At 38.8% G+C, this 23,653-nt stretch overlaps 1 protein-coding gene across 3 annotated transcripts in view; it reads right to left on the bottom strand.

Annotated features, from left to right (window-relative positions):
* B3GNTL1 (UDP-GlcNAc:betaGal beta-1,3-N-acetylglucosaminyltransferase like 1) overlaps nucleotides 1-18,744 on the bottom strand; it is a 137,517-nt gene extending 118,773 nt beyond the window's left edge. For 2 of the 3 annotated variants that reach the window (XM_068913434.1, XM_068913436.1), the window contains exons 1-4: nucleotides 17,844-17,920; nucleotides 13,333-13,449; nucleotides 13,105-13,204; nucleotides 7,623-7,687 (exon numbers count right to left, since the gene is read on the bottom strand). In XM_068913434.1, coding sequence (XP_068769535.1) covers nucleotides 7,623-7,687; nucleotides 13,105-13,204; nucleotides 13,333-13,365 — 198 coding nt within the window. In that variant the 5' untranslated portion in view covers nucleotides 13,366-13,449; nucleotides 17,844-17,920. Of the gene's footprint in view, nucleotides 1-7,622; nucleotides 7,688-13,104; nucleotides 13,205-13,332; nucleotides 13,450-17,843; nucleotides 17,921-18,650 lie in introns of those variants that run through there. The other variant, XM_068913435.1, reaches the window with a different exon arrangement.
* Between the last annotated feature and the right edge of the window lie 4,909 nt (nucleotides 18,745-23,653).

The following is a 23,653-nucleotide window of genomic DNA, read 5'->3' as shown; positions in this document are numbered from 1 at the left end:
TATCTAACTTAAAAGGGGGCGTTATCAATGCAAGAACTTCAAAATACATTTTTTTCCAATATATTTTGGTGTTTAATGCTGAAAAAGCTGACACTTTCTACAAAAGGTAAAAATATGAACTCTTTTCCTGAATCTTTAACCAAAAAAAAAAAAAAAAAAAAAAGGGAGTTGCTGTTCAGTTCTTTGATACTTTCTGGGCTCGTGAAGAAAAAAAAAAAAAAAGAAAATAGAAAACGGTAGTTTAAGACAGAATTCCAAGGAAAATAAAGCGAGTAGGTAATGAGGAAGAACAGGACAAAACAGAATTCCCATTTGAGTGACTCCAGCCATTTAGCTTTTTAGACTTAATCTAGGAAACTATAAAAGAAAGCTAATTGCAATGCTCAATTTCAACATTTTGAAGATCTTTACTAATGACAACTGTGCAGGTAACAGCAAAATGAAAACAAAATATATTAATATAGAAAGATTCTTAAACAATATTATTGCACTGTATAACAGCGAGTGTTTAAAAAACAAATTAAGTTCTAATGAGTAAAAGCATAAAGATTGTGCCACAGAATAAGAGCACTTTAAAAATTTCTCAATTTCATAGGTAATAGGAGTAAGACACCCAAACACACACTGCCTAGATAAAAGACTTAATGGAGTTCCAGCAACTACGGTATTAGACAACTAAGATGTTCACATATTTTATGCAATTACTTTGTTTCAAATGTACTTTGTGTAATCACAAATTTTCTATCAAAAATGTTTTATTTATGATAAGAAATTCAATAAATGTGATGCTAAACTTTGGTTGCTACAATCAATAGTTTCTTATTTGTTTCTTTAAAATTACGTTCTCAACAATTAGACAAACTTTTCCCAGAAAAAACCCCACATATTTGAATTTAGCTGCTATACCAAAAAGGAAAGTATACTTAGTCTGTTTCTGTCTCCCAGGTGGGAGCTGGGAAGACAGAGTCTAGCTCTAAATAACATTGAATTAAAAAAAAAAAAGCATTCACAAGTATTACAATTCATTCTATTATTTTTAAATCAACATTAAAGAAATTGTTGCAGAAAAAGTAAAGCAGTACACTGAAAAAGTCTATTATCCATCAAGTTTTAATGCAAGTTTCCACTGAAATTCTATCTGCCCTGTTAACATGGAAGCCTCTAAAGGCTGTCCCTTGGCAGATATAAGGCAGACAGGATGAAGAGAGATTATCCAGCACTAAAAAACTGACAGAAGAACAGATTTAACATAAATGTTAGATAAGTGTATGCCTTCACTTAGTAGGTATTTTCAAAAGGATAGATAAATTAAAAATAATCTGTAAGTAAATCTATTTTCATGTGATCCCATTAACTAAACTTAACAGAGAAATTAAGAAAAAATCTCAGGTAATGGCTGGGTTTACTGTAGTTAAATATGTGCAAATATTTAATTTGCACATGCAAACAATGCCAAAAAACAGTTAAACAACAAAAAATAAAGCAACATAAATGGAATGCTACTTTAGGCACTCAAAATAACCCAGAATTTACAGGAATTTTGTTGATTACAAACATGCTTCCTGTTCTCCAGTATCCATTCTGAGGAGGGAAACAATTTGCTGAAAGATGGGAGAATGAAAAGGACTTTATTACACATGAAAAGCCAGTGGGGATTTCTAAACAAGCCCAGATGTGTTTCTGCCAGTGGGGGGCCTGTGATCTCCATCACCTTTCAGTCAGACAGGCATTGTGCCTGCTTGTCTTCATATCAAACATAGCCCTTCCGCAAAAAGCTGGCTTGCTCCTGTCAAGTTCCCCACCACTTACACATGCTGCCAAGTCAGAAAAGCTGGTTATATAGCTGTCAGCTGGGCTGTCTTCCTTCCAAACAATGTTCTTTACAAACACACGCACAATTTATACTGAGCTAATTGTTCTTTTTTACTTAACTCATATGTTTAGTGGCAGAAAAGGAAAACTAAATCAATAGTCTGCACCTAAGGATGCTATTCAAAGCTCTCATCGTTTCAGTAGGGATTTCTTAAATCAGTCTGGGTAAATTCAAATGACAAGCGTTCACCAGCCTCGTCAACCAACCTGTCTGGACCTCACTGCAATCTAGAGTGATAATTTGAAGATTTTTGCCTTAAAGGTTTAATTTTTTTTCCACTTCAAAAAGTAAAACAAGAAAGATAAACAAGAGACATATAACTCAGTGTACAATAGACACTTCCTTTTTAACACCAAGCACGAGTTAACAGAAAGCAGCACACTAATTATGGCTCAGTGTTAAAGTGCTTTCTCAAGCTCAAGCTATACCAAAACATATGATGCTGTGTCTAAATTCCTTTGTGCTTGGCTGCTCATAAAAACAGCTGACACACTCCGTCCTGACACTAACAGCCCGTTCTTTACATTGCAACTATCAGACATAAAATACAACCTGTAGCAAGAGCAGGAGGAATGTTTGACTCGCTGAGACACAATATGGCATCTCCGAAGTCTTTCAATCTATCAAATGCACGTTCATTTATCCTGCACCTGCTCAGACCATAGTTAAAGGCTTTGCTATTGTTCAGTGCACCTCCTTGAACCAGAGAATTAAGAGGCCTAGAATCTCCCCAAAATCACTCAACTGGCCTGGCAACAGCACTACCAAAGCAAATGCACAGATCATAAGCAATCTGACAGCAGGTAGCTTCTTAAGAAGGCCCACACTATCAGATACATTAGAATTGTGCATGTTAATGGCCACTGACAAGTCACCTGAGCAGAACATACCCTAATAATCTTGTAAGATCATAGGAAAAAAATACCACTTTTCGGTTTCTACTTCTGAATTAATTCTAAATTAAGTTAGGAAAGGAGACAATAAATAAAATACTTTAAGAAGCCCACTTTATTGAGCACCTTTAGCTTTTCTTGAGTACCGCAAGATGAAGGCCCATATGTGAAACTACTTTGTGATCTTACGCCCCAAATGACTAGTACATCTCATCAGTTTAAAATTAATGACAATCTTTGTATGCAATCTTTTAAATCAGCATTGCTTTCAACTGGTCAGGAATTTTTTTTACTGTCAAGCCAGTTCCCACCTTGGCGCATCTGTTTTCCAAACGCAGGAAAACGTCATTCCATACCTAACAGTTTCACAGTCACTGGAGATCATCTCAGGTCTTTCTCACAGTTGGATCACAGAAAAAAAGTTAAATGAGTGCATGAGTGTTTGTAGACTATGGAAGCAAGTAATTTGCACAGTGTTAAATAGCAAAGTCAGGAAACAGACCAGAGTAAAATCCTCACTGTCAATTCTAAATACCCGCTTTACCAATAAACCGATGAAGCTGTGTGTAGCTGGGTGCTTATGGTGTGCTTATGAAATCTGATCATTACTTGTTCTCCTAAGCTATGCAGCTGTTAATGTGAAAGAAAGGAAAGATATTTCAAAAGTTTATTAATGCCCATAGCATTCATTTATTAAAGAAACTGGGTCACTTCCAATGGCAACTAACTAGAAATTCACCTTCCCAAGAACAGCAAGTTACGGAAACTGTAAAAACAAGTAGCTGCGTTCATAATTGAAAACAACCTTGAAGGCTGGAGACCCCAAACCATCTATCAAATGTGGCTAGCTAAGGTCTAACAATCTCTTCCAAAGACCTTTAAAGACCTTTAAAAGATCACTCCCTCACTGAAGTGTTTTTGATCTCGAAACTCAAGAAAAAATTTTATGCGATTTCACAGTAACTGAGAATTTACATTCTCCAACTTAAATCACACAAGTAAATCTCAAACAGAAAAGTACAGGCCTGCAGCTGCCAATTTGAACGTGGAAATGCTGATTCCTGTGATCTGCCCTCACATTTGGTCAATAAAACTTAACTGTTTCCCTGTGTCATTTTCAACTATTAGCAAGCAGTGACGCTGTGGCAACAGAGTTCAGTGCCACATCTTTGAACGGACTAAGAATCTTAAAAATAGTACAATACATTGCCAACTGAGCTTTTCAAGGGACTAAAACAAGTCCATCAAGTACTCTGTGCAAGTACGTGTGATTGGGCTAGAGATACTTAACTGCAGCTCACCACAGGACACTTTTTTTTATTTCTCTTACTTAACAGTCAGGAATCCTCAAACAGCTACATTGTTAAATCTTAAATAATGGGAAACTGCACAGATTATTAGGATGAAATGAAAGCAGGCCCCTTTTTAAAAGAAATATAGTTTTGATATAAGTATAGGTAAATGAGTGAACGTCAATGAAAACAGCAGTTCAAAGCAGAAAAGGGAATTTTTAGTATCACGGTCCTGTTGTGCTAAAACTGGGCAAGCGTTTGTAACAAAGACAGTAACTACCCCAGGGAAATGACAAACTAAACATAACTGGTAAATAAAGTCATATCTGCAAACAATTTGAAGTAGAGGAAAGGTAACAGTGAAGCGTATTTGCACAGATCAGTGAATTCTATTGTCGTTCTGACAAAGACTTTCCGAGAGTACAAGTGTTAAATATGAACAATTCATTACGTATCTTTGAATTTTCTGCTTGCTTTGCTGGTGGGAAAAATGCCTCAGTAGCTTAGGGGAGGAGTCTGTTAACAACAGCTACAGCAAAAAAGATCCGTAACAGCTATTAGTCAAACAGCTGCCACTTCATACAAGAATAGGCCGATCAAATTCTGACAGTTCTGAGCTCTGTAACCTTTTTTTTCCACGTTTATTCCCAATTTGTTGTCCTCACAAATCTATCTGTGTTGAGAGACATAATGCAAGCAGCTTGACTCCAGCTGGAACGTCAAGCAAAACAGTTCTCTCTGGAGCTAGTATTTCCAGAGATGCCTAAGTGAAATGAATGTAGAAGGAGCAACAGTATATTTCTCCACCTATACACAAAATGTATACAAGCTACTGAGCCAGCTCCATTTCTCTCCACATCCACCTATAGCAAACCTGCAATTAAGGCTGCACTTCTGAAGGTCAATTCCTTGGCAACTGTGCAGCACATTCCACAGGGCTGATATCAACATTCCTGCCTAGAGAGCTTGATACTGGATTGGTGACTGAAACTAAGAAGGTAGGTGGCATGGAGAAGCAGAGTTATACAGCTGGCAACATCTGTATTTGAGCTGTTACCATACAGCAGTTACTAACTACTGCTAAAATACTGAGCAATTTTCAGACTTGTAGACACTTCCACATTTATTTTATTTCCTCCGATCTGTTTTCGGCTAACAACGGTAGCTACCAGGAGAGATGGTAGAAAGTGTAATTAGTAATACTAATCTTATAACATTTCTTTTATATCAAGATTAGGCTTCTGATAGTTCAGAATGACTTCTATTTTGAAGCATCTAGCTCAACGGTAGGAATAGGAATGGGCAGAACAAGAATTCTTGGTAGCTTCTTCCAAACTTAACTGTGCTGTAAGTCATAAAATTCTCATCCAAATCACTTTGAATAGGTCTTAATTATATCAAGAAATATAAACTCATGTTAACGATAATCTGGAAGAAGTTCAAAATCCTCACCCATCGGGGCAACATTTTACCACTCTGAGATAATCTGACATTTTTTTTTATACCATGCACAGCCAGTGAGCAAATAGAAAAAACATGGCAGCATGAAGATGCATCATATATAAGCATCATAAGTTAAATAACCAATTAAGAATTTTGAAAAGATCCATATAAAGAGCAATTCGTTTCATTTAATTCTCTAGTTTGTTGCTAATGATTTACAAACAACTACATCTGTCTGGAGCGAAAAGAAAGAATAATACAGAATTTACCTCAGTAAATCATTCTATACAGGTTAAAGAGATGAAGCTCCAAGGGGCAAGAGAACAGTATGTTCACTTTTCACTCATGCATATATGAAATCCAGCTAACTTCAGTCAGTAAACATACGTATGTAATTCATCCTAGATATTACCTAGAACACCTCATCCAATGTGGTATCTGTCCAGGCCTTTGAATTTTGCAAATCCTAAGTTAGACTGTACCTATTTTTTCTCGTTTTGCATAGGTAAACAGCATCACTAACTCATAAAAGACTCAAATTCATGGAACTGGTCACATGAATTGAACTGGCACTTGGGTGTGTATTTAAGTACCTATAGTAATGCAAAAAGAACTGGATCCTGAGTTCATTCATATCAACAAAACTGCCATCAATTTCAATTACCTTATGGCATGATTTACAATAGCCACAGTTTTAAAATAAAACCATTTAATCTGGTGATCAAAAATAGAACGGTGGATTTTGTACTCATACTTCCTTAAAAAAAATCTGTTTATGAAACAGATGCTGAGACTCAGTGAATTATAAATTAACATGAAATAAGTATTTCTTTGATGTGCGAGAAAGCAACCTGTCCAAACACCCATTAATTTGTTTTTGTGACTGTGAGTTCCACGTGTTCAACGGGTGTTCAAAATTTTGTTTTTGGAATATCCATCTACATACACATATGTATTAAATACTGCATTTCAAAGCTTCATCCTCCATAAAATTTATATATAAAGATTTATGTCAAATACATGCTATAAAAAACTGTTAATGGGAAAGTAGAACTAATTTATATAAACTCATTTAAAAAGGCTGTGTTGCTAAATACAGTAATAACTACTATTACCAAAAACAAAGGCCGGGAAAGCCATCTGCAAAATTCAATTTCTTAAATAGAAAGGCAAAGAAGAAACGTCTGTCAAATTGCCTTTGGTGAAAAGAAATATACCAATACTTAACCATGTTTTGCAACAGTACACTGAGTAAGTCACAAAAATTTAACATACAAACAAAAACATCCTTCTATCCACTTGGTACAACAAATGGAGTTTAGGGATGGAAAAATTATCCAACTTAAAACCTGTGGGGTTATAGGGCTGTAGCATTTACATTCCTGCACTCGTGAAAAATGTCATGATACTTTCTAATGAGCACAAGCAGTGATAATGTGAAGTTGCACTCCTTACCTGAAAACCTATGCTTCCAGCAGCCAGAGTCCTCCTAAAAACTACACTAAACTATAGTTTAGTTCCAACTCAGAGGAAAGAATGAATTTTCAGCTGAAATTACATGAGATCAGTGAGCCTTAAAGGTCTGGCTCTCTGCTTGCCTGCTCCTAGCCACATGGCACCATTCTGTAGATCAGCAATGCACATTTGTGAAAACCTTCACTGCATATTAAGCCGCAGAAAGTCATATAATTATCTGCTGGGTAAGCGCGCCAAATGGGTTCATAGAAGGGTCCAACAAAGGACAGAATAAATGCAAGATGGGAGGTAAGACCTCTCCTGTTTAGCATCAAAGAGCCAGTAGATTCTCTCTTAGTCTCTCATGCAACTTCATCAGTTATAACTTTCTAAAGCACGTGAGAATGCAAAAATCCTAAAAACAACTGAATACCAACTTTGTCCAACCCTGCTCACAAGAGCCTGTGAAAGCCAACAGGATCAACAAAATAAAGCATTAGGTTTTTTACAAGTTGGATGACAACTATAGGGCTAAAAATAGCAACCAGCACGTGCTTAACACCCAAACATGTATAAACTGCTTGATTTGAAGGCAAACCAATCACTGCATTAAAAATAGAAGAATTTTATTGACAAAACTGAATTAAACAAAACATATTAACTTACAGAATCCAGAAAACAGAGATAGGTTCCTGAGCTCTGTGCTACTGCTTGATTCTTAGCAAATCCAACTGTTAAGAAAATAAAGACAAAATGATGTGGTGCTTTTCACCTTTGCATTTTTTAAAACTTATTGCAGTCAAGAACAGATGAAAGGAAATACAAAAATCTGTATTAGATGAAATACATTATTTTCCATATCTGAAAATAGGAAACTTCTAAATATTTAAATTACACGGCCGTTTCAATCTTGTTCTTTGAGCGGGCATCAGTTGCACGTGTTGAAATTCTACCACTCAGCAGAACTGGACTACTCTTGCTAGCTCCCTGCTAATGACATGCTATCTAATGCTTATCTTGAAGAGTCCAACTATCTAGGTCGCAGACCCAGTACCTCAGATGCTGCTCAGGGCTCAGAATGCCCTTGGCCATATATACATATCTGTGTCTCTGACTACACGACAGTAGAAGTTTTGCTCTCTCGTTAGACTACTGCAAGAATAATGCTAAAAGCTAACAAAAGCTCAGCAGAAAGAATTCCTTCACCTTCCCCACATCCTTCAGTTTCAAGTGTGACAAGATAGGCATACCACCACTATTTTATGACAACCTACATGAAAAACATTAGTGAGTTCAGTAAAGTTCCTCACAAAAGGACGAACACGTCACAAGAGCTATTCCTACCAAGTTTTACTAACTGATCACAAACAGATAATGAGTAAACTACAATAAATATACTTCATATGCATAGTTTATACTAAACATTAATTTTTTTTATAGATTGAAATATACACATGCATACATATATAAGCATATACGCACATATATATACAGTGTTTCCTTCCTCAGTCATTCCTATTTGTTTCACAAGCACTGATCCATAACGTAAATTATTAGAACAACTTTTACTATTGCTTATATTTGCACAGGACTTTGCATAGTAGGGGCTTAAAGCCTAACTGAAGCCTTAGACACTACTGTAACAAATCATAAAGAAACAACAGAAGGACAAGAGATCATCAGACAATGTGTTCCATGGGTCGGGTTCTCAGAAGGACATAAAAAAAGGTCTGTTCCATTTTACTTGTTAAATACAAAGTATGCAAATATAAAAACTTCATGCATCATTTAACATAATTTTGAAACACTGTGTCACCAGGAAGTTAGAGAATAATCAATATGTAGTGGCTCATGTAACGCAGAGGGGAGCCACAGAAAAATATATGCACGAGGAGCACAAACCTGATGAATTTATACCATACCAGTTTATACCATCTATGGAAGACCACACTGAAACTTAAATTCAGCCAAAGGACAATGCTGGTATCTATGTTCCTTCAGTTTCTGTCCCCTGAGACTTGTTCGATCTTTCAGCAAGTCATTTCAGGAAGCTGAATCAAAAGAAAACTTTTTTTTTTTAAAATCAGCCTAGTTTCCCACTAGATGACAGTACTGAAGGGTCAAACAAACAGCAGCGCCAGAAAAAAAGAGAGGGAGCAGGAATACATAGGCAGTGGTACAGATGGGACTGCGGCAACCAGCAATGAGATGAGCTTAGCTTACCATTGCAAACATCTGCAAGGTACAAGCCTTAAACCAGTTAATCTGGGATAATTTTTGTATATAGACCTGGTCTTCCCTAGAAGAATCTGGACTTCGTACTCTTCTCACAGGCAGCATTATCAGGGAAGACTACATTGTCCAGTGTTAATCTGAAAAACCTTATATGAATTCCACTTGGTGGTATTTGTGCCATTTAAGTCTTGCCCAAAGTCTTTACAGACCCAAATCAGGGAATTCAGCAAAAGATTGCTCTGATATGCAAACCACACGATGTGAAAATATGCAATACTGTATTTTTTTTAATCTTTAATGGCAGAACTGGAAAGGCAAAAGCAAAAACCCTCACAATGAAGTACAGTAGGATAATTTTAAATAGCATTATCCCTAAAGTTGCACTTGAAAAAGTAGCCTTTTGGAATTCTCTCCTCTTTATGTGATACAGGTTTAACTTTGCCCAGGAAAAAATTTAACTGGGCTCAAAGGTTCACTTACTTCAATGTTCACGCTCCTTGTCATTTTGCTGACTGTTCCAAGTAAAGTAAAAGGCTTATGACCGCATTTCCTACTGGCCCAAAGGAACATTATGTCAATTACCAACAGAATAGTAATAATCAAGGCTCCTCCTTATATATTTTGAATATTTTAATCCTCACCTTGTGAGTGTCTTTGAGTCACCTTAACTTCTTTTCTTCATCATACATTCCTTGGACTTTGTTCTACTATCTTACAATATACTTACACGTTATTTTTAAGTGTATGAATATCTAATCTTAATGTACTAACTTACAAAGTTAGTCCCATTCTCCTTCCTACTGGCAGCAAAAAGCAGCTGGCAAAGTCAGCGGCTAGCACAAAAGTAGAACTGCATCCTGGCACGAGTAGTTTTAGAGGGAAACGACTAATGCTAGTTAGCAGGTCTGGACATGCCAAACAAGCAAAACCCTAGTATCAAAAGAGTTCCCTACCAAAGCAAGATGAAAAAGAATAGGATAGAAGTAACTTTGCCCAACGTCAATCAAATCAATCTCCAAATCTATCAGTATCAGCTATAAACCAGGCTGTATTTACATTTCGTTGCTCTCATTATTATACCCCAATATTGCAACAATCTTTAATATAAAATAATGAAGTCCAAGGAAATCAATAACGAAGAAGAAAAGTGAAGGAGACTCAAAGGCAACTACAAGATGAGCATTAAATTACCGTAAGAACTTTCTGAAATATTTCGCATCTTATTTTCAAATAAAATATTTTAAAGACAAGTGTGAAATATTATATTTATTATGACAAAAAGCTGGAAAATATTTCTTCTTAATTCTTCTTAAGATTAAGACAGAAAACCTCCTGAAGCTTTTCTTATACCAGCAAGGTTTTAAATGGAGAGAGGAAAATACACATATTCTAAACATTTTTAGAGAGAGGTATAACTCCCTGTAGAAACCAGATATTAAAGAGCTGTTTCCCCACAATGAATCTTGCTTGGTATGAATAAAAAATTTTCTCAAATATTACAGTACTGAAGAAAATCAAATGTTTGTGCCAAGTCTCTGAGTTTTGTAAGGCCTGCTTACTTGGTGAAAAGAGCCTGTAACCATGGTTACAACCGTAAAAACTTAAGCCTCACTGAGATATTAACATTCCTCACTCTTGGAAAGAAAAAGGTTTCCTTTTTCTTTTTTCAAGCAAGTGACCCTTTCTTTTTTTTAGGTCCCCCCCCCCTTTCTTTTACACATTAGAAAAGAATCAGAAATAAATCCTAATCTTGTGTAAACAGCTGAAGATGTGAAGCTTGACTACTACATTGTTTCTGTATTAAAGCATCTTCTTTTAAAGGAAAGACTCCTTACAGTTGTAACTAGTCCTTAACATAATAAAAGTAAATCACTGAAAGCAAACACATACTATGGATTTCAAGTAATCAGCTCCTAAAAGGTAACAACCATGAAGAAAAGATGTCCTCATTTTAATGGTGACCTGGGAGTGACTTCCACATGAATAACCTTTTTAAATAATAGCATAAAATGCATACTTTAAAACAACCCTCCATCAGCCAATTTTTTAAATGACCGTCTCAGATTTCAGCTGTACTAAAATGGACGAACACATGTTAAAATGATAATTAATCTAACACATCTCTTTAATGGCACAAGATAGTCATTGTAGTACACAATTCTTGAACTTAGTTTCAGTTTCCTAGAGTGCAAAGGTGAAATGACTTCAGAGTATTACCATCAATTACTGTCAAGCCATTGCACCTGTGTGCTCTTGCAAACTAAAAACTGATTTGCACACATTATCAATACAAATCAAAACACTATATTAGGAACAAGGCTTAATACATAGAAAAGTGTTTTATGAAAAATGGCAAATAGGTAAGAAGTTGATATTGACAAAAATATTACCAGACAATGTCTTGGTATTATTCTTTAACTTTTCTCCTAAGAAATGAATGGTATCTTGAAGAACACAAACTTGGAATCAGCTTTATACCAATTCTTACCTGTCTATTCATTGTCACAAAACCCAGAATGACAGGAACACTATTTATATAGCTCACATACAAAATAGGAGCACACTGCTCTGCTTGACTGGTCCTGTGGCGGTTCTCCTTCAGAACACAGACAGGACCTTCTGACTGTATTTAATACTATTTGACATCAGCTTCTTCTAAGAGCAACATGCTTTTACTTGTATTTTACATTTTAGCATGCTAAAAATGCTAAACATAAAACAAGCAAAACGATCAAAAGAAAAATTGCCAATGAGATTGTTCATTATCTCCTTCAATGGGTAAATGTAATTTGCATTAGCATGCAAATCACTGGGGGAAAAATCACACTGCAGACCTATCAGTATTTACATGAGGCGCTAAAACAGTATGTTTAGCAAAGTACATCAGTACTTTATTGTCTTAGCTCACACATCAAAACTTCTTAATGATCAGATCAAAACAGAGGTTTTAAAAGAGAGACTGAAACTGTGTTTTGTTCTGTTTCATGTCAGGCCTCTGCCCCTTGAATGAAATCAAGCACTGGTTTTTCTTCCACACCTTGCAAAAAGAAAGCAAGGTTTAAAATTAGAAATACAGAAGTTTTAAAGTTCCTATCCCATCATCGGTATCTTCATTCTACAGCAGCATACTTTGTTATTCAACTTGATTCTGTTATCTACTGGCCAATTACAAAACTCCAGAATCATTTCTTCTTATTAGGCTTGGACCACAGATTTAACCCTGTTTAAAAGCAGTAGAGTTTTGCAATAGCAACAATAAAAAACCTAAAATCTTCACTTTCTGCAACATGGCTGAAATTTTCCTTTCCCACAGCCATTAATAAAACAAAAATCTCTGACTTTTAATTCAACTGCACTGTTTATGATGATGGGCTTTATTCCCAGGAGCATAATTTGGGAAGGGGAAGAACTGTTCATCTGATTAAACATCAAGATTGGGATTTAGGAAGAAGAAAGTCTTCTAACATCATTTTTGCTTTGGGGGTCACTCATTTTTTCTACCACAGCAAGGAGAGGCATTTGCTTTTTATATGATTACATAAGAAATCTTGGGTTTCTTTTTTTCTTTAAATCCCACCTCCTGAAGATAAACCAGATATCAGAAAATCACAGTAAGATTGTAAGCATTAACAACATTGTGTATATTATAATTAAACAAAATTCTTTTGCTGAGTAGAGCACAAGTATTAAGCCAAGTTCTTCCTCCCTGGATGTATAAACAAACATCACAGAGCCAAAAACAACAGGGCCAAATTCTAAACTGCAATGGGTTTTTGAACATGGAGCTCTGAAAAACTATGCCATTTTTTTCCACTGCAAAGCAAGTGGCTACAAAGATACTTTTCAAACTAAAAACAAAAGATGCCTGCTAAAACACTGTAACTCTCAAAAACATCAGTACTGAGCTACATACCTCCTCCAGGTTGAGATGAATCATTGCTACCTATGATTACTGGTATACCAGCGTCTTCCAACTTGACCTTCCATTTTTCAATGATTTCAGCTGAACCGTCCTGGAAAAATAATGACATAGATGCTGCTATTTTAACCTGTATGTTAAGCCAAACACAGTCCAAAATACAAGTTCTTATCAGAGACAGTATTTCCTTGGATGATATTTTAAACAAAGTCTGAAACGTACCTCACTGGCATCATTAAAAACTGACAGCTCCATGGTTCCTTTAAAATCTTGCTCCAAAACTGACTCCAAGCATTCATCTAACCAGCATTCACTATTATGAACAGGCAGAATGATAGACTACAAGAAAGCAAACAAACAAAAATGTCAGTAGGCACCACTTGTGTTTACTTACAGTTTAAGAATAATCACGAAAAAAGGGAAGTGCCAGAATCCTTCTGAAACCAACTTTCACAGAAAATGGATCTTAAGAATATAAAGGTAGGCAAATTACCTCTATTTTCATTATAAATATATGCTTTGATTTCTTCTTTATCAAACTTTTATGATTTTTGAGTTCTATAAGATGGCACTTGGTAAATCTTCATGCAGTCAAGTGACCACTGACCCAAATATGCTAAAAAACTATCTATACCACTACTTACCTATTTAAAACACTGCTAACCCATTTCAGGTATTCCAACATCCCTTAAGCCTCACTTTACTTTTGGCTTCCATCAATATATCTTTTTCATCAATTTTTGTTAAGCCTACTAACAAATTGAAGATACTTAAATAGGCAGCCTGCAGCCTTGCACTCCAGCCAGTTTTAAAAAATTGCTTCTATCTAAAACTGCTATTAAGCACATTAAAAGATGGCACATGACATGGTAGACGAAAGAACTAATTCATACAGGCTTTCCTATCCTAGCCTCTCTCGATTGTTCCAGTAACACACACGCAAAATATGAAAACTTATCTGAAATATTTTAAAATTGTTTAAAAAACCCAGATGATGGATTTCTCTGTTTAATTTCTCGTCAGTGTTCTCATTATTTTAACCCCCAAAAGGCAACAACCCCAAAACACACTTTCTGTACCTCAAACAAAAGAATACATTCCATTCACAGTATGCAAGTCCTAAGAAATTACCACAGTTAATACACTGGCTATGTCTGGGAGGGCTCAAACCAGCACCTACTAGCATAGCTTATTGATGGGGGACTTAGGGCCAAGAGGTAAACAACTTGTACAAAGTCTCATGAAACATTTTAAGAAGTTCTTAGGAACAACCCAAACTCCTTATCTTACCACGTAACCAGAAGTGCCTACTTTAAAGAAACAGAGGATCAGTTCCTGTTGTGACTATGCTAGAATTGGAAAACAAGATACTAGAAGAGCATTGAAATGGAATTATTCACAACTTAGTACATATATAGGCATATACACACCATGCATGTACATGCAAACGCATACACCACTGAGCAGATGTATTCTGTGCACATTAAGGAATGCCTATTCTTTGGGTGTTACAGAGTACAATGCATGGTATAACAATTAAGAAACTTAATAGCATTTCACAGGAAAATGCATATATCATGGAGCAGATGTATTCTGTGCACGTTATGGAGTGCCTATTCTTTAGGTGTTACACAGTATGATGCATGGTATAACAATTAACAAATAAGAAACTTAATAGCATTTCACAGGAAAATAAAAAACTATACTAGTCTAAAATGAATGTACCTCCTCATTTTGGCAGGATGCTGTAACAGGCAAAAGTGATATTTAAAAACAGAAGGAAAGCTTTTCAAAATTTTAAGCAAAGCAAAGACCTCGACCTCTGTTTTGGAGAAATAAAAAGTAAAAATATCACACTAAATACAAAAGTCACAGTAACAACATATACAAAAATTATATTCCAGAGCTTTGTCTCATATTACTCATAGTACTGTGAGATTTCAAAAAATAAGCAGAAATCTATAAATTTTATTTACTCATGGTTCTAACATCCCTTATGTCTAAACAGCATAAGATTATAGATGTCTTAGATGTTGATCAATCGAACGCGTTTATTCAGAAAGAAAAGGGTGCTCCAATTCTTCCAATGGCAATATTAACTAGCTGTAATTTTACACACCCAGGGGAAAAAAAAAAAAAGTGTTTTCTTTCTAAGTAACTACCCTCAAGAAAAATTGGACTATGCCATCACTAACTAGCTCGATAGTAGCTTGAGTACTGTATAAGTAGAACTCTTTCTTTACTTTTTTTTCACTGTGAGACCAAAACCAGAAAATATCAAGCTCACGTTAGGACTTTTCTCCTTCGTTTGAACTGAAAATGGCAAAGACAATACTTCAACAGCAGCACAGATAAAACAATCCATCTGATGTTGCTAAAGTGCTCTGAACTCTAAATAATAACCCATAATACATTCACATGCTTTTTAAACATATTACTGCATGCAGGTTCTACCTTCACAGAACTACCACAACTATGGTGAGCTACATGGCTGCCAAAATAAGGTACAGAGTTCAATTGCCGATAATATTTCCGTGTAAAACCTGAAAAAGTAACAAATTCATACACGGAACTGCACACAGGAATATGATTAAAAACAATTGTTTCAGTGTACTACTGCTATTTAGGTTCTATCGTTCTTATTCAGTTTGCTGTTTTTGTGCATCTGCTCCCCCTCCCCCCCCCGCAAGTCCAGAGAAAAGTTGAAAACATCACAGAACTAAACTTTCATTTTTCCCTAGTTCATTTCTACATCTGTAGCCTGCCCTAAAATCTGAAGTTGGCACTTATCCTGAAGTGGGTATTTTGCATAGGGCTGTACATTGGCCTGTACCATTCTGTGCCGATCAGAATACCTCAATCGCCTTAGTTCATTTAAAGAGGACTAAATACCAGGGTACCAAACTTCACTTACAGGTGCAAAATCAGAGAAAAACTCAGTTAATAGATCCTGTCCGTTTCTTTCGGCCTAAGACAAGATCAACCACAGCTAGATCATTCCTGACAAATCATAATCTCCAACGACAGAAACACCAACCTTTGTTAAGGCAATCTCTAAAAGCAGGCATAAGGGAGAACGGAAACATAGCTTTCCTAATTCTAACATCCTTTCGCTGCAGTTTATCTCAAAGACTACCTCCCATTCCCCGCACAGTTTATTGGTCTAGTTCTCTTTGCAGCAGCTTTTCACATATTTGATGACTCTTACCATAACAGAGTACTACAGAAATACACATAGCGCTCTTTCAAAGTAATTTTGAGTCAACAAGTCAACACATGGACATAAAATTGCAAACAGCTACCTGTTTCTGTCCTTACAGAATCACCTGAGCAACACGGAGTAAATTTTATCTTCTCATTACTTGTTATTGATTTTTAGCAAAAGCTAACGGAAGAGTATTTTCATGGCCTGTAAGTAGGGTACAACATTTAAGGTACAAAACGAGGCATTAGGGGATATGGATTTTTTTCCAGCTTTCCTCACTGCTCTGCAGATCCAAGCACTGTGACACTATGATTTTCCCCGAGCTTAACAATTCTAGAATGAGACCTGAAGTGATTTTAGGCATTTAGGCTTTTTTTTTTTTTTGCCATCATTAAACTGAAGATAATGATTTATTTGATGTATAAAAAAAAAACAACAGAATGCTAAATGGTTAACAGGTAGTCACTCTCCTGTCTTCTACAAACGTTATCACTCAACCAAAAAACGCTCTTCCTCCCTCTGCTAAGCTACTGAAAAACAGTACATCAATCACAAGACTGAAGAAGAGAAATAGGGGTTAAAAAAAAAAGTGATATAAACTGTGCAACTCAATGTTCTGCATTTTGCATCCAAGAAATCTCTTCTCTCTTCTTTTGAGGAGGTCAAAAATATATAGCAAAGAAATCCAAAATGAAACGCTATTTTCAGTTTCAGTAAAATTCAGTTCAGGCTGGCTCCTACCCGCCTCCATCACATCTGAATGCGAAAAATAAATTCCAAAATCATTTTAATATTGCTGAATATTTTATGCAAGTCAGAAACTGTTATTTTTGGTTTTAGAGGAAGCTTTCTTATAAAAGCCATTATGCCAAGCCATTTAAAAGCTCCTTTATGTTGGCCAAAGCATACTAGTTTTGTCAAATCTCATCTATAAGATGATTTAAGTGAATCTAGAAAGATCTTCAGGTCACAAACTTTGACCCGCCTTTAGGATCTGAGACTGCATGGCCACCACGCTCTTCACTTGTTCAAGGACCTGGATTTTGTTGCTGTTCAGAAGGACCGGTATGTTTGCCTCACTAAATGTAAACTCTTGCCAAACTAAGTCAGCTGTATCTGTACACTGCTTTGCAAAAAGGAAATCTAACCAAAAAAAAAAAAAAAAAGAATTGGTACAGGGAATAACAGAAGTGTCAACACCTGTAAGAAAGTTTTAAAACTCTCTTTCCAAACTCCGTAAAACCAAATATGCCCAGCGGGTCAGCCTGTAAGGCCAACTAGCAAAAAAGCAAGGCCGAATCCCTTCCCGGGAAGGAGCCCTGCTGCCTTCCTCCGAGCAAACGCAACACCCGCAGAAGACCTGCGGCAACATGCGGCGGGGAGCGGCGGGGAGCGGCGGTCCGCCCCGGCCGCTCGGCGAAACTTTATCCTTTGCCCAAACCCGCGGCCCCTCGGCCCGGCAGCAGGGCCCCCCCGCTCCTCGGGGCTGGGGGGAAACGGCGGGTGCCAGCGCCGGCCTGACACGTACCACCTGGACGGCGCGGCCCGGCGCCGCCCGCCCCGCTCCGCGCTGCCGCCGGGCCCGCCCCGCCGGGCGGCCGCGGGCTCTCCCCGCCTCCGCCACGGCCACCCCGCTCCCGCCCCCGGGGAGGGCTCCGGGCCGCCCCGAGCGCGGCGGGCGGCGGGGGGACAGCGAGGGGCCGCCGCCTCCCCGCGCGGGGCGCTGCCGGGCCCCGCTTCTCCTCAGGAACCGGCGTCGCGCGCCGCCGCCCTCGCCGGGGCCGCAGCATCCGGGTCCCGCCCCGCCCCGCGCGAGGGAACCCCCAACGGCCCGCCCCGGCCGGGGGAGCAACGATAGATAACGCGAGTGTAGAACGGCCGGAAGCGCTGCTCTAGCGTCGCGCGACAGTCTAGGGCTGGGGCGGGCAGCGAGGCCGGGGCGGCCGCTGGGTGGGGGAGCGCTGAGGGGAGGCGGCGGGGCCGGGGCCGGGGCCGGGGCGGCGCTGCCACCCGTTTCCGCGGGTGGCCGCGGGCGCGCAGCGGGCTGCCGTGGCTCGTCAGCGGTGGCCGCTGCTGGCGGGCCCCGGGGGGCGCTCGGCCGGCGGTGGCGAGGCCCTGCCCTGAGGCGCCGGGCCCTTCAGTGCGTCGCGCCCGCGGCTTCCCGCTTGTGGCGCGGTTGCGTTTGTGGCCTGCGTCTGGCCAGTCACCGCTGCCCTCGGTGGGGCCTGGTTTGTTCCGGGCCGCCGGTGTCCGTCCGTGCCTTGGAAATGACCAAACGGCCTTTAGAAAGGTGAAAGCGTTTGCTGCTAGCAATCGTTATCGGTCGCTTACTTACAAAGCCCCTCACGAGGCAGCCGCTTACTCGCTGGAAGCGTTCACAGCTAAAGGCGATGGCCGGACTGGGGCCTCCGCAACAACCCCGCCAGAGTGTTCTAAATTTCGCACAAAGCGACCTTTGTCGGGCGAAATCCTGAGATTATCCCTTGTTTATCTGAAGAGCTTGTTAAACAGCTAGACAATTCAAGGAGCAAACAGAGCAGAGTTATCTTAAAATGTTTGCTGGCACACAAATCTGAGAATTTAGGAGGTGAGGAAGAGAGCCAAGCAGTAATTCACCCTAGGAATCTCTTCCAAATTATCTGCGCGGCCTCTCTCCATCCAGCTTTAGTTTAATCTCTCTGTGAACAGCACTCGTAAATGTGATCATTTCTTTTCCTGGCAACGAAGACCGCTAACGCTTCTACTTTGCCTGCATGCCTTGCTTTATCTAGGAGAGCCTAGAAGAGTATTGCTTTACTCATGTACCAAACAAAAGTTCCACTCAGGGACCAGTGCTGCAGAGCAAAACCGTGCTTCCTTCCCCAAGGCAAATAGAGAACCAATCAAAACCACCAGAAATGTTTTCTGAGTTATTCCATAGCAGGCCACAGAGGGTAATTAAATACAAACATTTAATAAAATATGATTTCATTTGGGGGAGTTTTCGACAGACTTTTAAAAGTCACAAACACGCACAAAGTATGTAGTGGGATTTTCAGTGCAACCAATGCATCCAACTTCCACTGTGAGAGTTTATAAATACCGGCTTTGACAATCTAGTAGGCATCTCTGCGTTCTTGGGCAACTAAGCATTTTTTTAAATATAGTCCTTTGTTTCTGTGCTTACTCCTCTTTTATGTGGGTCAGAATGGAAAAAGGTCTCATAATTCTGTGATGACAAATTCATTTAGAAACAAGCAAAAATGTTGTTCTCATTGTACTTTTAATTGCTTTATTTGAAGATTTTTTAGCAGTGGTAGGAAACAGAGCATACAAAGCAGCTGTTTGAGCTAAAAGCACGACAGCATCCAAGACATGTCTCAGCATCACAGAACAGTTGAGGTTGGAAGGGACCTCTGGAGATCATCTAGTCCAACCCCCCTGCTCAAGCAGGGTCCTCTAGAGCATATTTCCCAGGATATGTCTCATCATACTGGTTTTCAGCTTTTATTTCTGATAAAACAATCTTTGCAGGATCTTTACCGTGCACCTAAAACTTGCAATTTCTGGATGCTTTAGCTGCCAAATAGAAGACTTCTTCATCTTAGTGGAAAATCATATTATCTAGAAAGTTACTTTGCTTTCTTTATACTCAACTCTATCATTTCAAAAAAATGATACAATCTGGTTATAGTATAGACGACTTAGACCTACTGAGTTGTGAAGGTAGATCTCATTTGATTTCACTGGAAGTTTAGAAAGGTAAAAACAGGCTGCTCATTTAGGGTAGGAATTAGGATCACTTAGACCAAGTAGTTTAGGGCTTAATCTGTCTGAAAGGGTCAGACTGTAACTGAGAACATCCTTACAAACAAATATATTTTGGGGTGTTGTGGATATTTGCAAGAAGCTTAAGTTTATTGGAAAGACAGAACGAGCAAGTGTAGAGTTTTCTTTTAACGCATTTATCTCTGAATTTACAGCCTTCACTAGTGATGTTTCCAGAGCACAACATGTCGAAAGGACCATCCAATAAAGTAGATAGAATATTCAGCTTACAGCTATTTTTAAACCACTTCTGTTCCAAATATGTTCACAGTTATTTTCATAGAGCATCACAACTGAGTGGCAAGAAGACAAATGCAATATTCCTGACTATAGTACTGGAGGGCAAAATGCGATTTTGAAATTCACCTAGTAGTCCTGAGGCAGGTTCAACTTTATGTTGACGTTCCTGGCAGATGCTTGCTAGCTTCCTCTAATAATGGAGGCTTCATAACATCCTCAGACAACTTACTCCCATACCTTGCTATCTTATTCTTGGAAGTGATTTCCTAGTTTCCTAACCTAGGTTTTCCTCGCTGTGATTTCAGCGCCCTCAGCTTTGATGAGCTAAGATTTTTCTCCAGTAGCAAACACATACTCCCTGCCAGTTTTAGAGCTATTGAGCCTGAGCCTGTTGACTAGTTTTTCCCTTTTATACAGGGGTTTCTTGCTACATCTCTGCCTTGACAGGCCGAGCTCTGTGGCTCCCAAGGTGCAGTTCCACAGCATAAGTCCTTTGTCAGCAGTAACAGTTTAAAGAGTTTTCCTTAGCCAGAGATTATCCTCCTTTCCCCTCTCCCTTATTCAATTCAGCTCTTAGACCACACTTAAGACCAGACATGTGAAATGTTCTGCTGGCTTTTTTTTTTTTTTTTAAAAAAGTAAAACCTTAGTATCCTACCCTGCTTTTTCTAAAGGTCTAAAAAGAATAGCCATTTCATACCCAAACACAGCAGATGAGTACAAACAAGGAGACAACCTGCAGAAGAGGAGTCACAGCTCTCTTAAACCAACTCCACCACTAAAGGACCACAGCCCAACATCCTTTAAGTCTCTACCTCTCCCCTAAGAGGCTCTGCTAGCCCTCTCCTGAGTGTTTTTATCCTCTGCAGCTGTGTGCCTTCTCAGCTGCTTTCTCCTAATGCCTGTGTTAACCCTTTCTTTGCCTGACTGGGCTTGCAAACTCCATCCCAAATCTGTTGCTTCTTATCTGCCATGCACAAAAGCAGGCAAGCTGCTCCCTTCTTCTTCACAGGCACAGTTTCTGTATTTGAAAATTGTTATGTTTCCCCACACTCTCTCGTTTAGGCTAAGAGCCTCTGATTCATTCAGTCTTTCCTCACTGGTCATGTTTGAGATCGTGGTTTATTCTCTTCGCTCTCCTCTGGACTCTCTCCGGTTGCTTCGCATCTCCTGTGGAGAATGACGGCCAAAGCTGGACCCAGTGGTCCTGCTGGGGCTGCCCCAGCGCTGAGCAGAGCAGGAGGATTACTGCACATGTCTTGCAAGCCATACTCCTGTTTGCACAGCTTAGTGCAGTGTTTGCCTGTTTCACAATGGCTTGACACTGTTGACTCCTAATCAGCTTGTGATCTGTTATATCCCCTAGATCTTTTTCTGCATGAGGGAAACAGTATTTTAGCAGTTTTATTCCAGTCAGCTGCATGAGAAGAAAATGACTGAGGTAGTGTGAGTGAGATTATCTGCTTTGTGCTTCAATACCAGAATTGTTTACTGGTTTCCAATTAGTTACATGTGGACACCGCATTAAGAGAGTTGCACAAGTGTTGCTAATGCCTTATTTTGGCCTTCAGAGCCTTTATTACTAGTGGGGACTAGCAGGTAAGAGTTATTTGGGTTAATTTCCCTGTGTACTTGAGACTTCAAATGCTAGGCTGAAATTGTTGGGCTGATGGCTCTAAAGAAAGCATCTTACAATTTAGGCGTAGTGAATTTGAATGAATGCTATCGCTCTTCAGAGAAGGGCTGTTCTTTGGTATGTTTTTCTCTTTGAAGCATTAGCTGTCGTTATAAAGGATATCGCTGTTGCGTGTTTCTTCTTTTCAAATGAGTCAGTCTGAAGATGATTGTGGCTGTTTATATGAGTTGGCAAATGTCACAAGTATTCTGTTAACAGGACTACTGGACTTAAACGCTTTTGTGGGGGAACTAGAAAGATACCATTCATTTCAGTACCAGTCCGCACCTCTACGCGCACACTCTTCTTGACCCAGCCCCAGTCATCCCAGTCCTTGCGTGCTTTCATTTCTTGCCCTCGTGTTGATCTGCTGGGTTGCGCTGTAATTTTGTGCAGGTTTCCCCTGTTCTGCTTGAGCTCTTCTCTTAGCTGCTGTAGTCTAGATGGCTGAGTATATTTTTCTGTTTAGTTTGTTTTTATGGCAGTAAGAGAGGAGTTGCTTTAACTCCTTGGAGGCAGGAGGTAAGGCCCAGGGGCAAGGCAGGAGCACAGGTCTTTGACAGAATTGAACAAGACCAGCACAGCTTTTTCTTTGCCCATAGCTCCAATGATTGATCAGTCTTATGCAAATTTAGACTTTTTTAGTGGTTTGGCAATCCCTTCTGAAAGGAATGTGTTTTTTCATTATTATTTTCAAGTATGATAAAAGAAAGCTCTTTATTTTTAGCTGGTGAAAACTGCCATTCTAGAGAGTTTAGTGATAGGCAACTGATTATGGTATAACGACCTGAGTTAATACAGTTTGGTTTTGTTATTAAGTAACCAATCTGAAACTCGGTAAAGTAATAATGGCATTTTCCCTGCTTACCCCAAAAGTTTTATAAGTGAGTTATTTGGAGAAAAAATGTTATTTACAAAAGATAGCAAGGTTCAGATAGTGGAAATAGATAAAAGTTAGCCTTGAAATCCTGTTTTCCTAATCTTGACGAGTTCCTGTGCGCCAGAAGTGATAACCCTTGAGAATCAAAGCTTCTACTTGAGGAAGAGTAAACCTTTAGAAAGTTCAGTTTAGGTTCTCTGTTTTTCAAAACCATACCTCTGTTTAATCTTTTGATGACTGATGTGCGAAGCACTCCTAAAATAAAATTATGACAGAGAGATGAGAAAAGTAGAGGGAATTGAGTATCTCCCAAAGATTCATTGGTAATTTTGTACTGTCTACAGTGAGAATTTTGTTGAACTTCAGTACCTTAGGGAGGTTAAACGTCTTTGTATACAAGTACAGGAAGCATGTGACACTTTAAGATGAGAAAGTGCTTAAAGAAATAAATCATATCCCTACAAAGGAATGTATACACAACAGGAACTGAGACGTGTATAATATACAGAGATCCACAAGACAATGTATTGGATGCACATCTTTACATGGCGTACAGACAGGAAGGGAAGTGAATAACATTTTGAATGACGGATTAGCCAAAGGCCTCTGAAGAGAAGACTGCAAGAATTGTCTGGCCCTAGAGAACAAGGCAACATTTACTTAATGCATCTTCATTGAAAAAAGATTTCAATAGGTTCTTTAAATCTTTATGCTACCCTATGAAAGATGTATCTTT

This window comes from Struthio camelus, chromosome 19, assembly GCF_040807025.1.
Source record: "Struthio camelus isolate bStrCam1 chromosome 19, bStrCam1.hap1, whole genome shotgun sequence".
Classification (NCBI taxonomy): domain Eukaryota; kingdom Metazoa; phylum Chordata; class Aves; order Struthioniformes; family Struthionidae; genus Struthio; species Struthio camelus.
The sequence above is the reverse complement of the archived record's forward strand: the minus strand, read 5'-3'. Positions and strand labels throughout refer to the sequence as shown.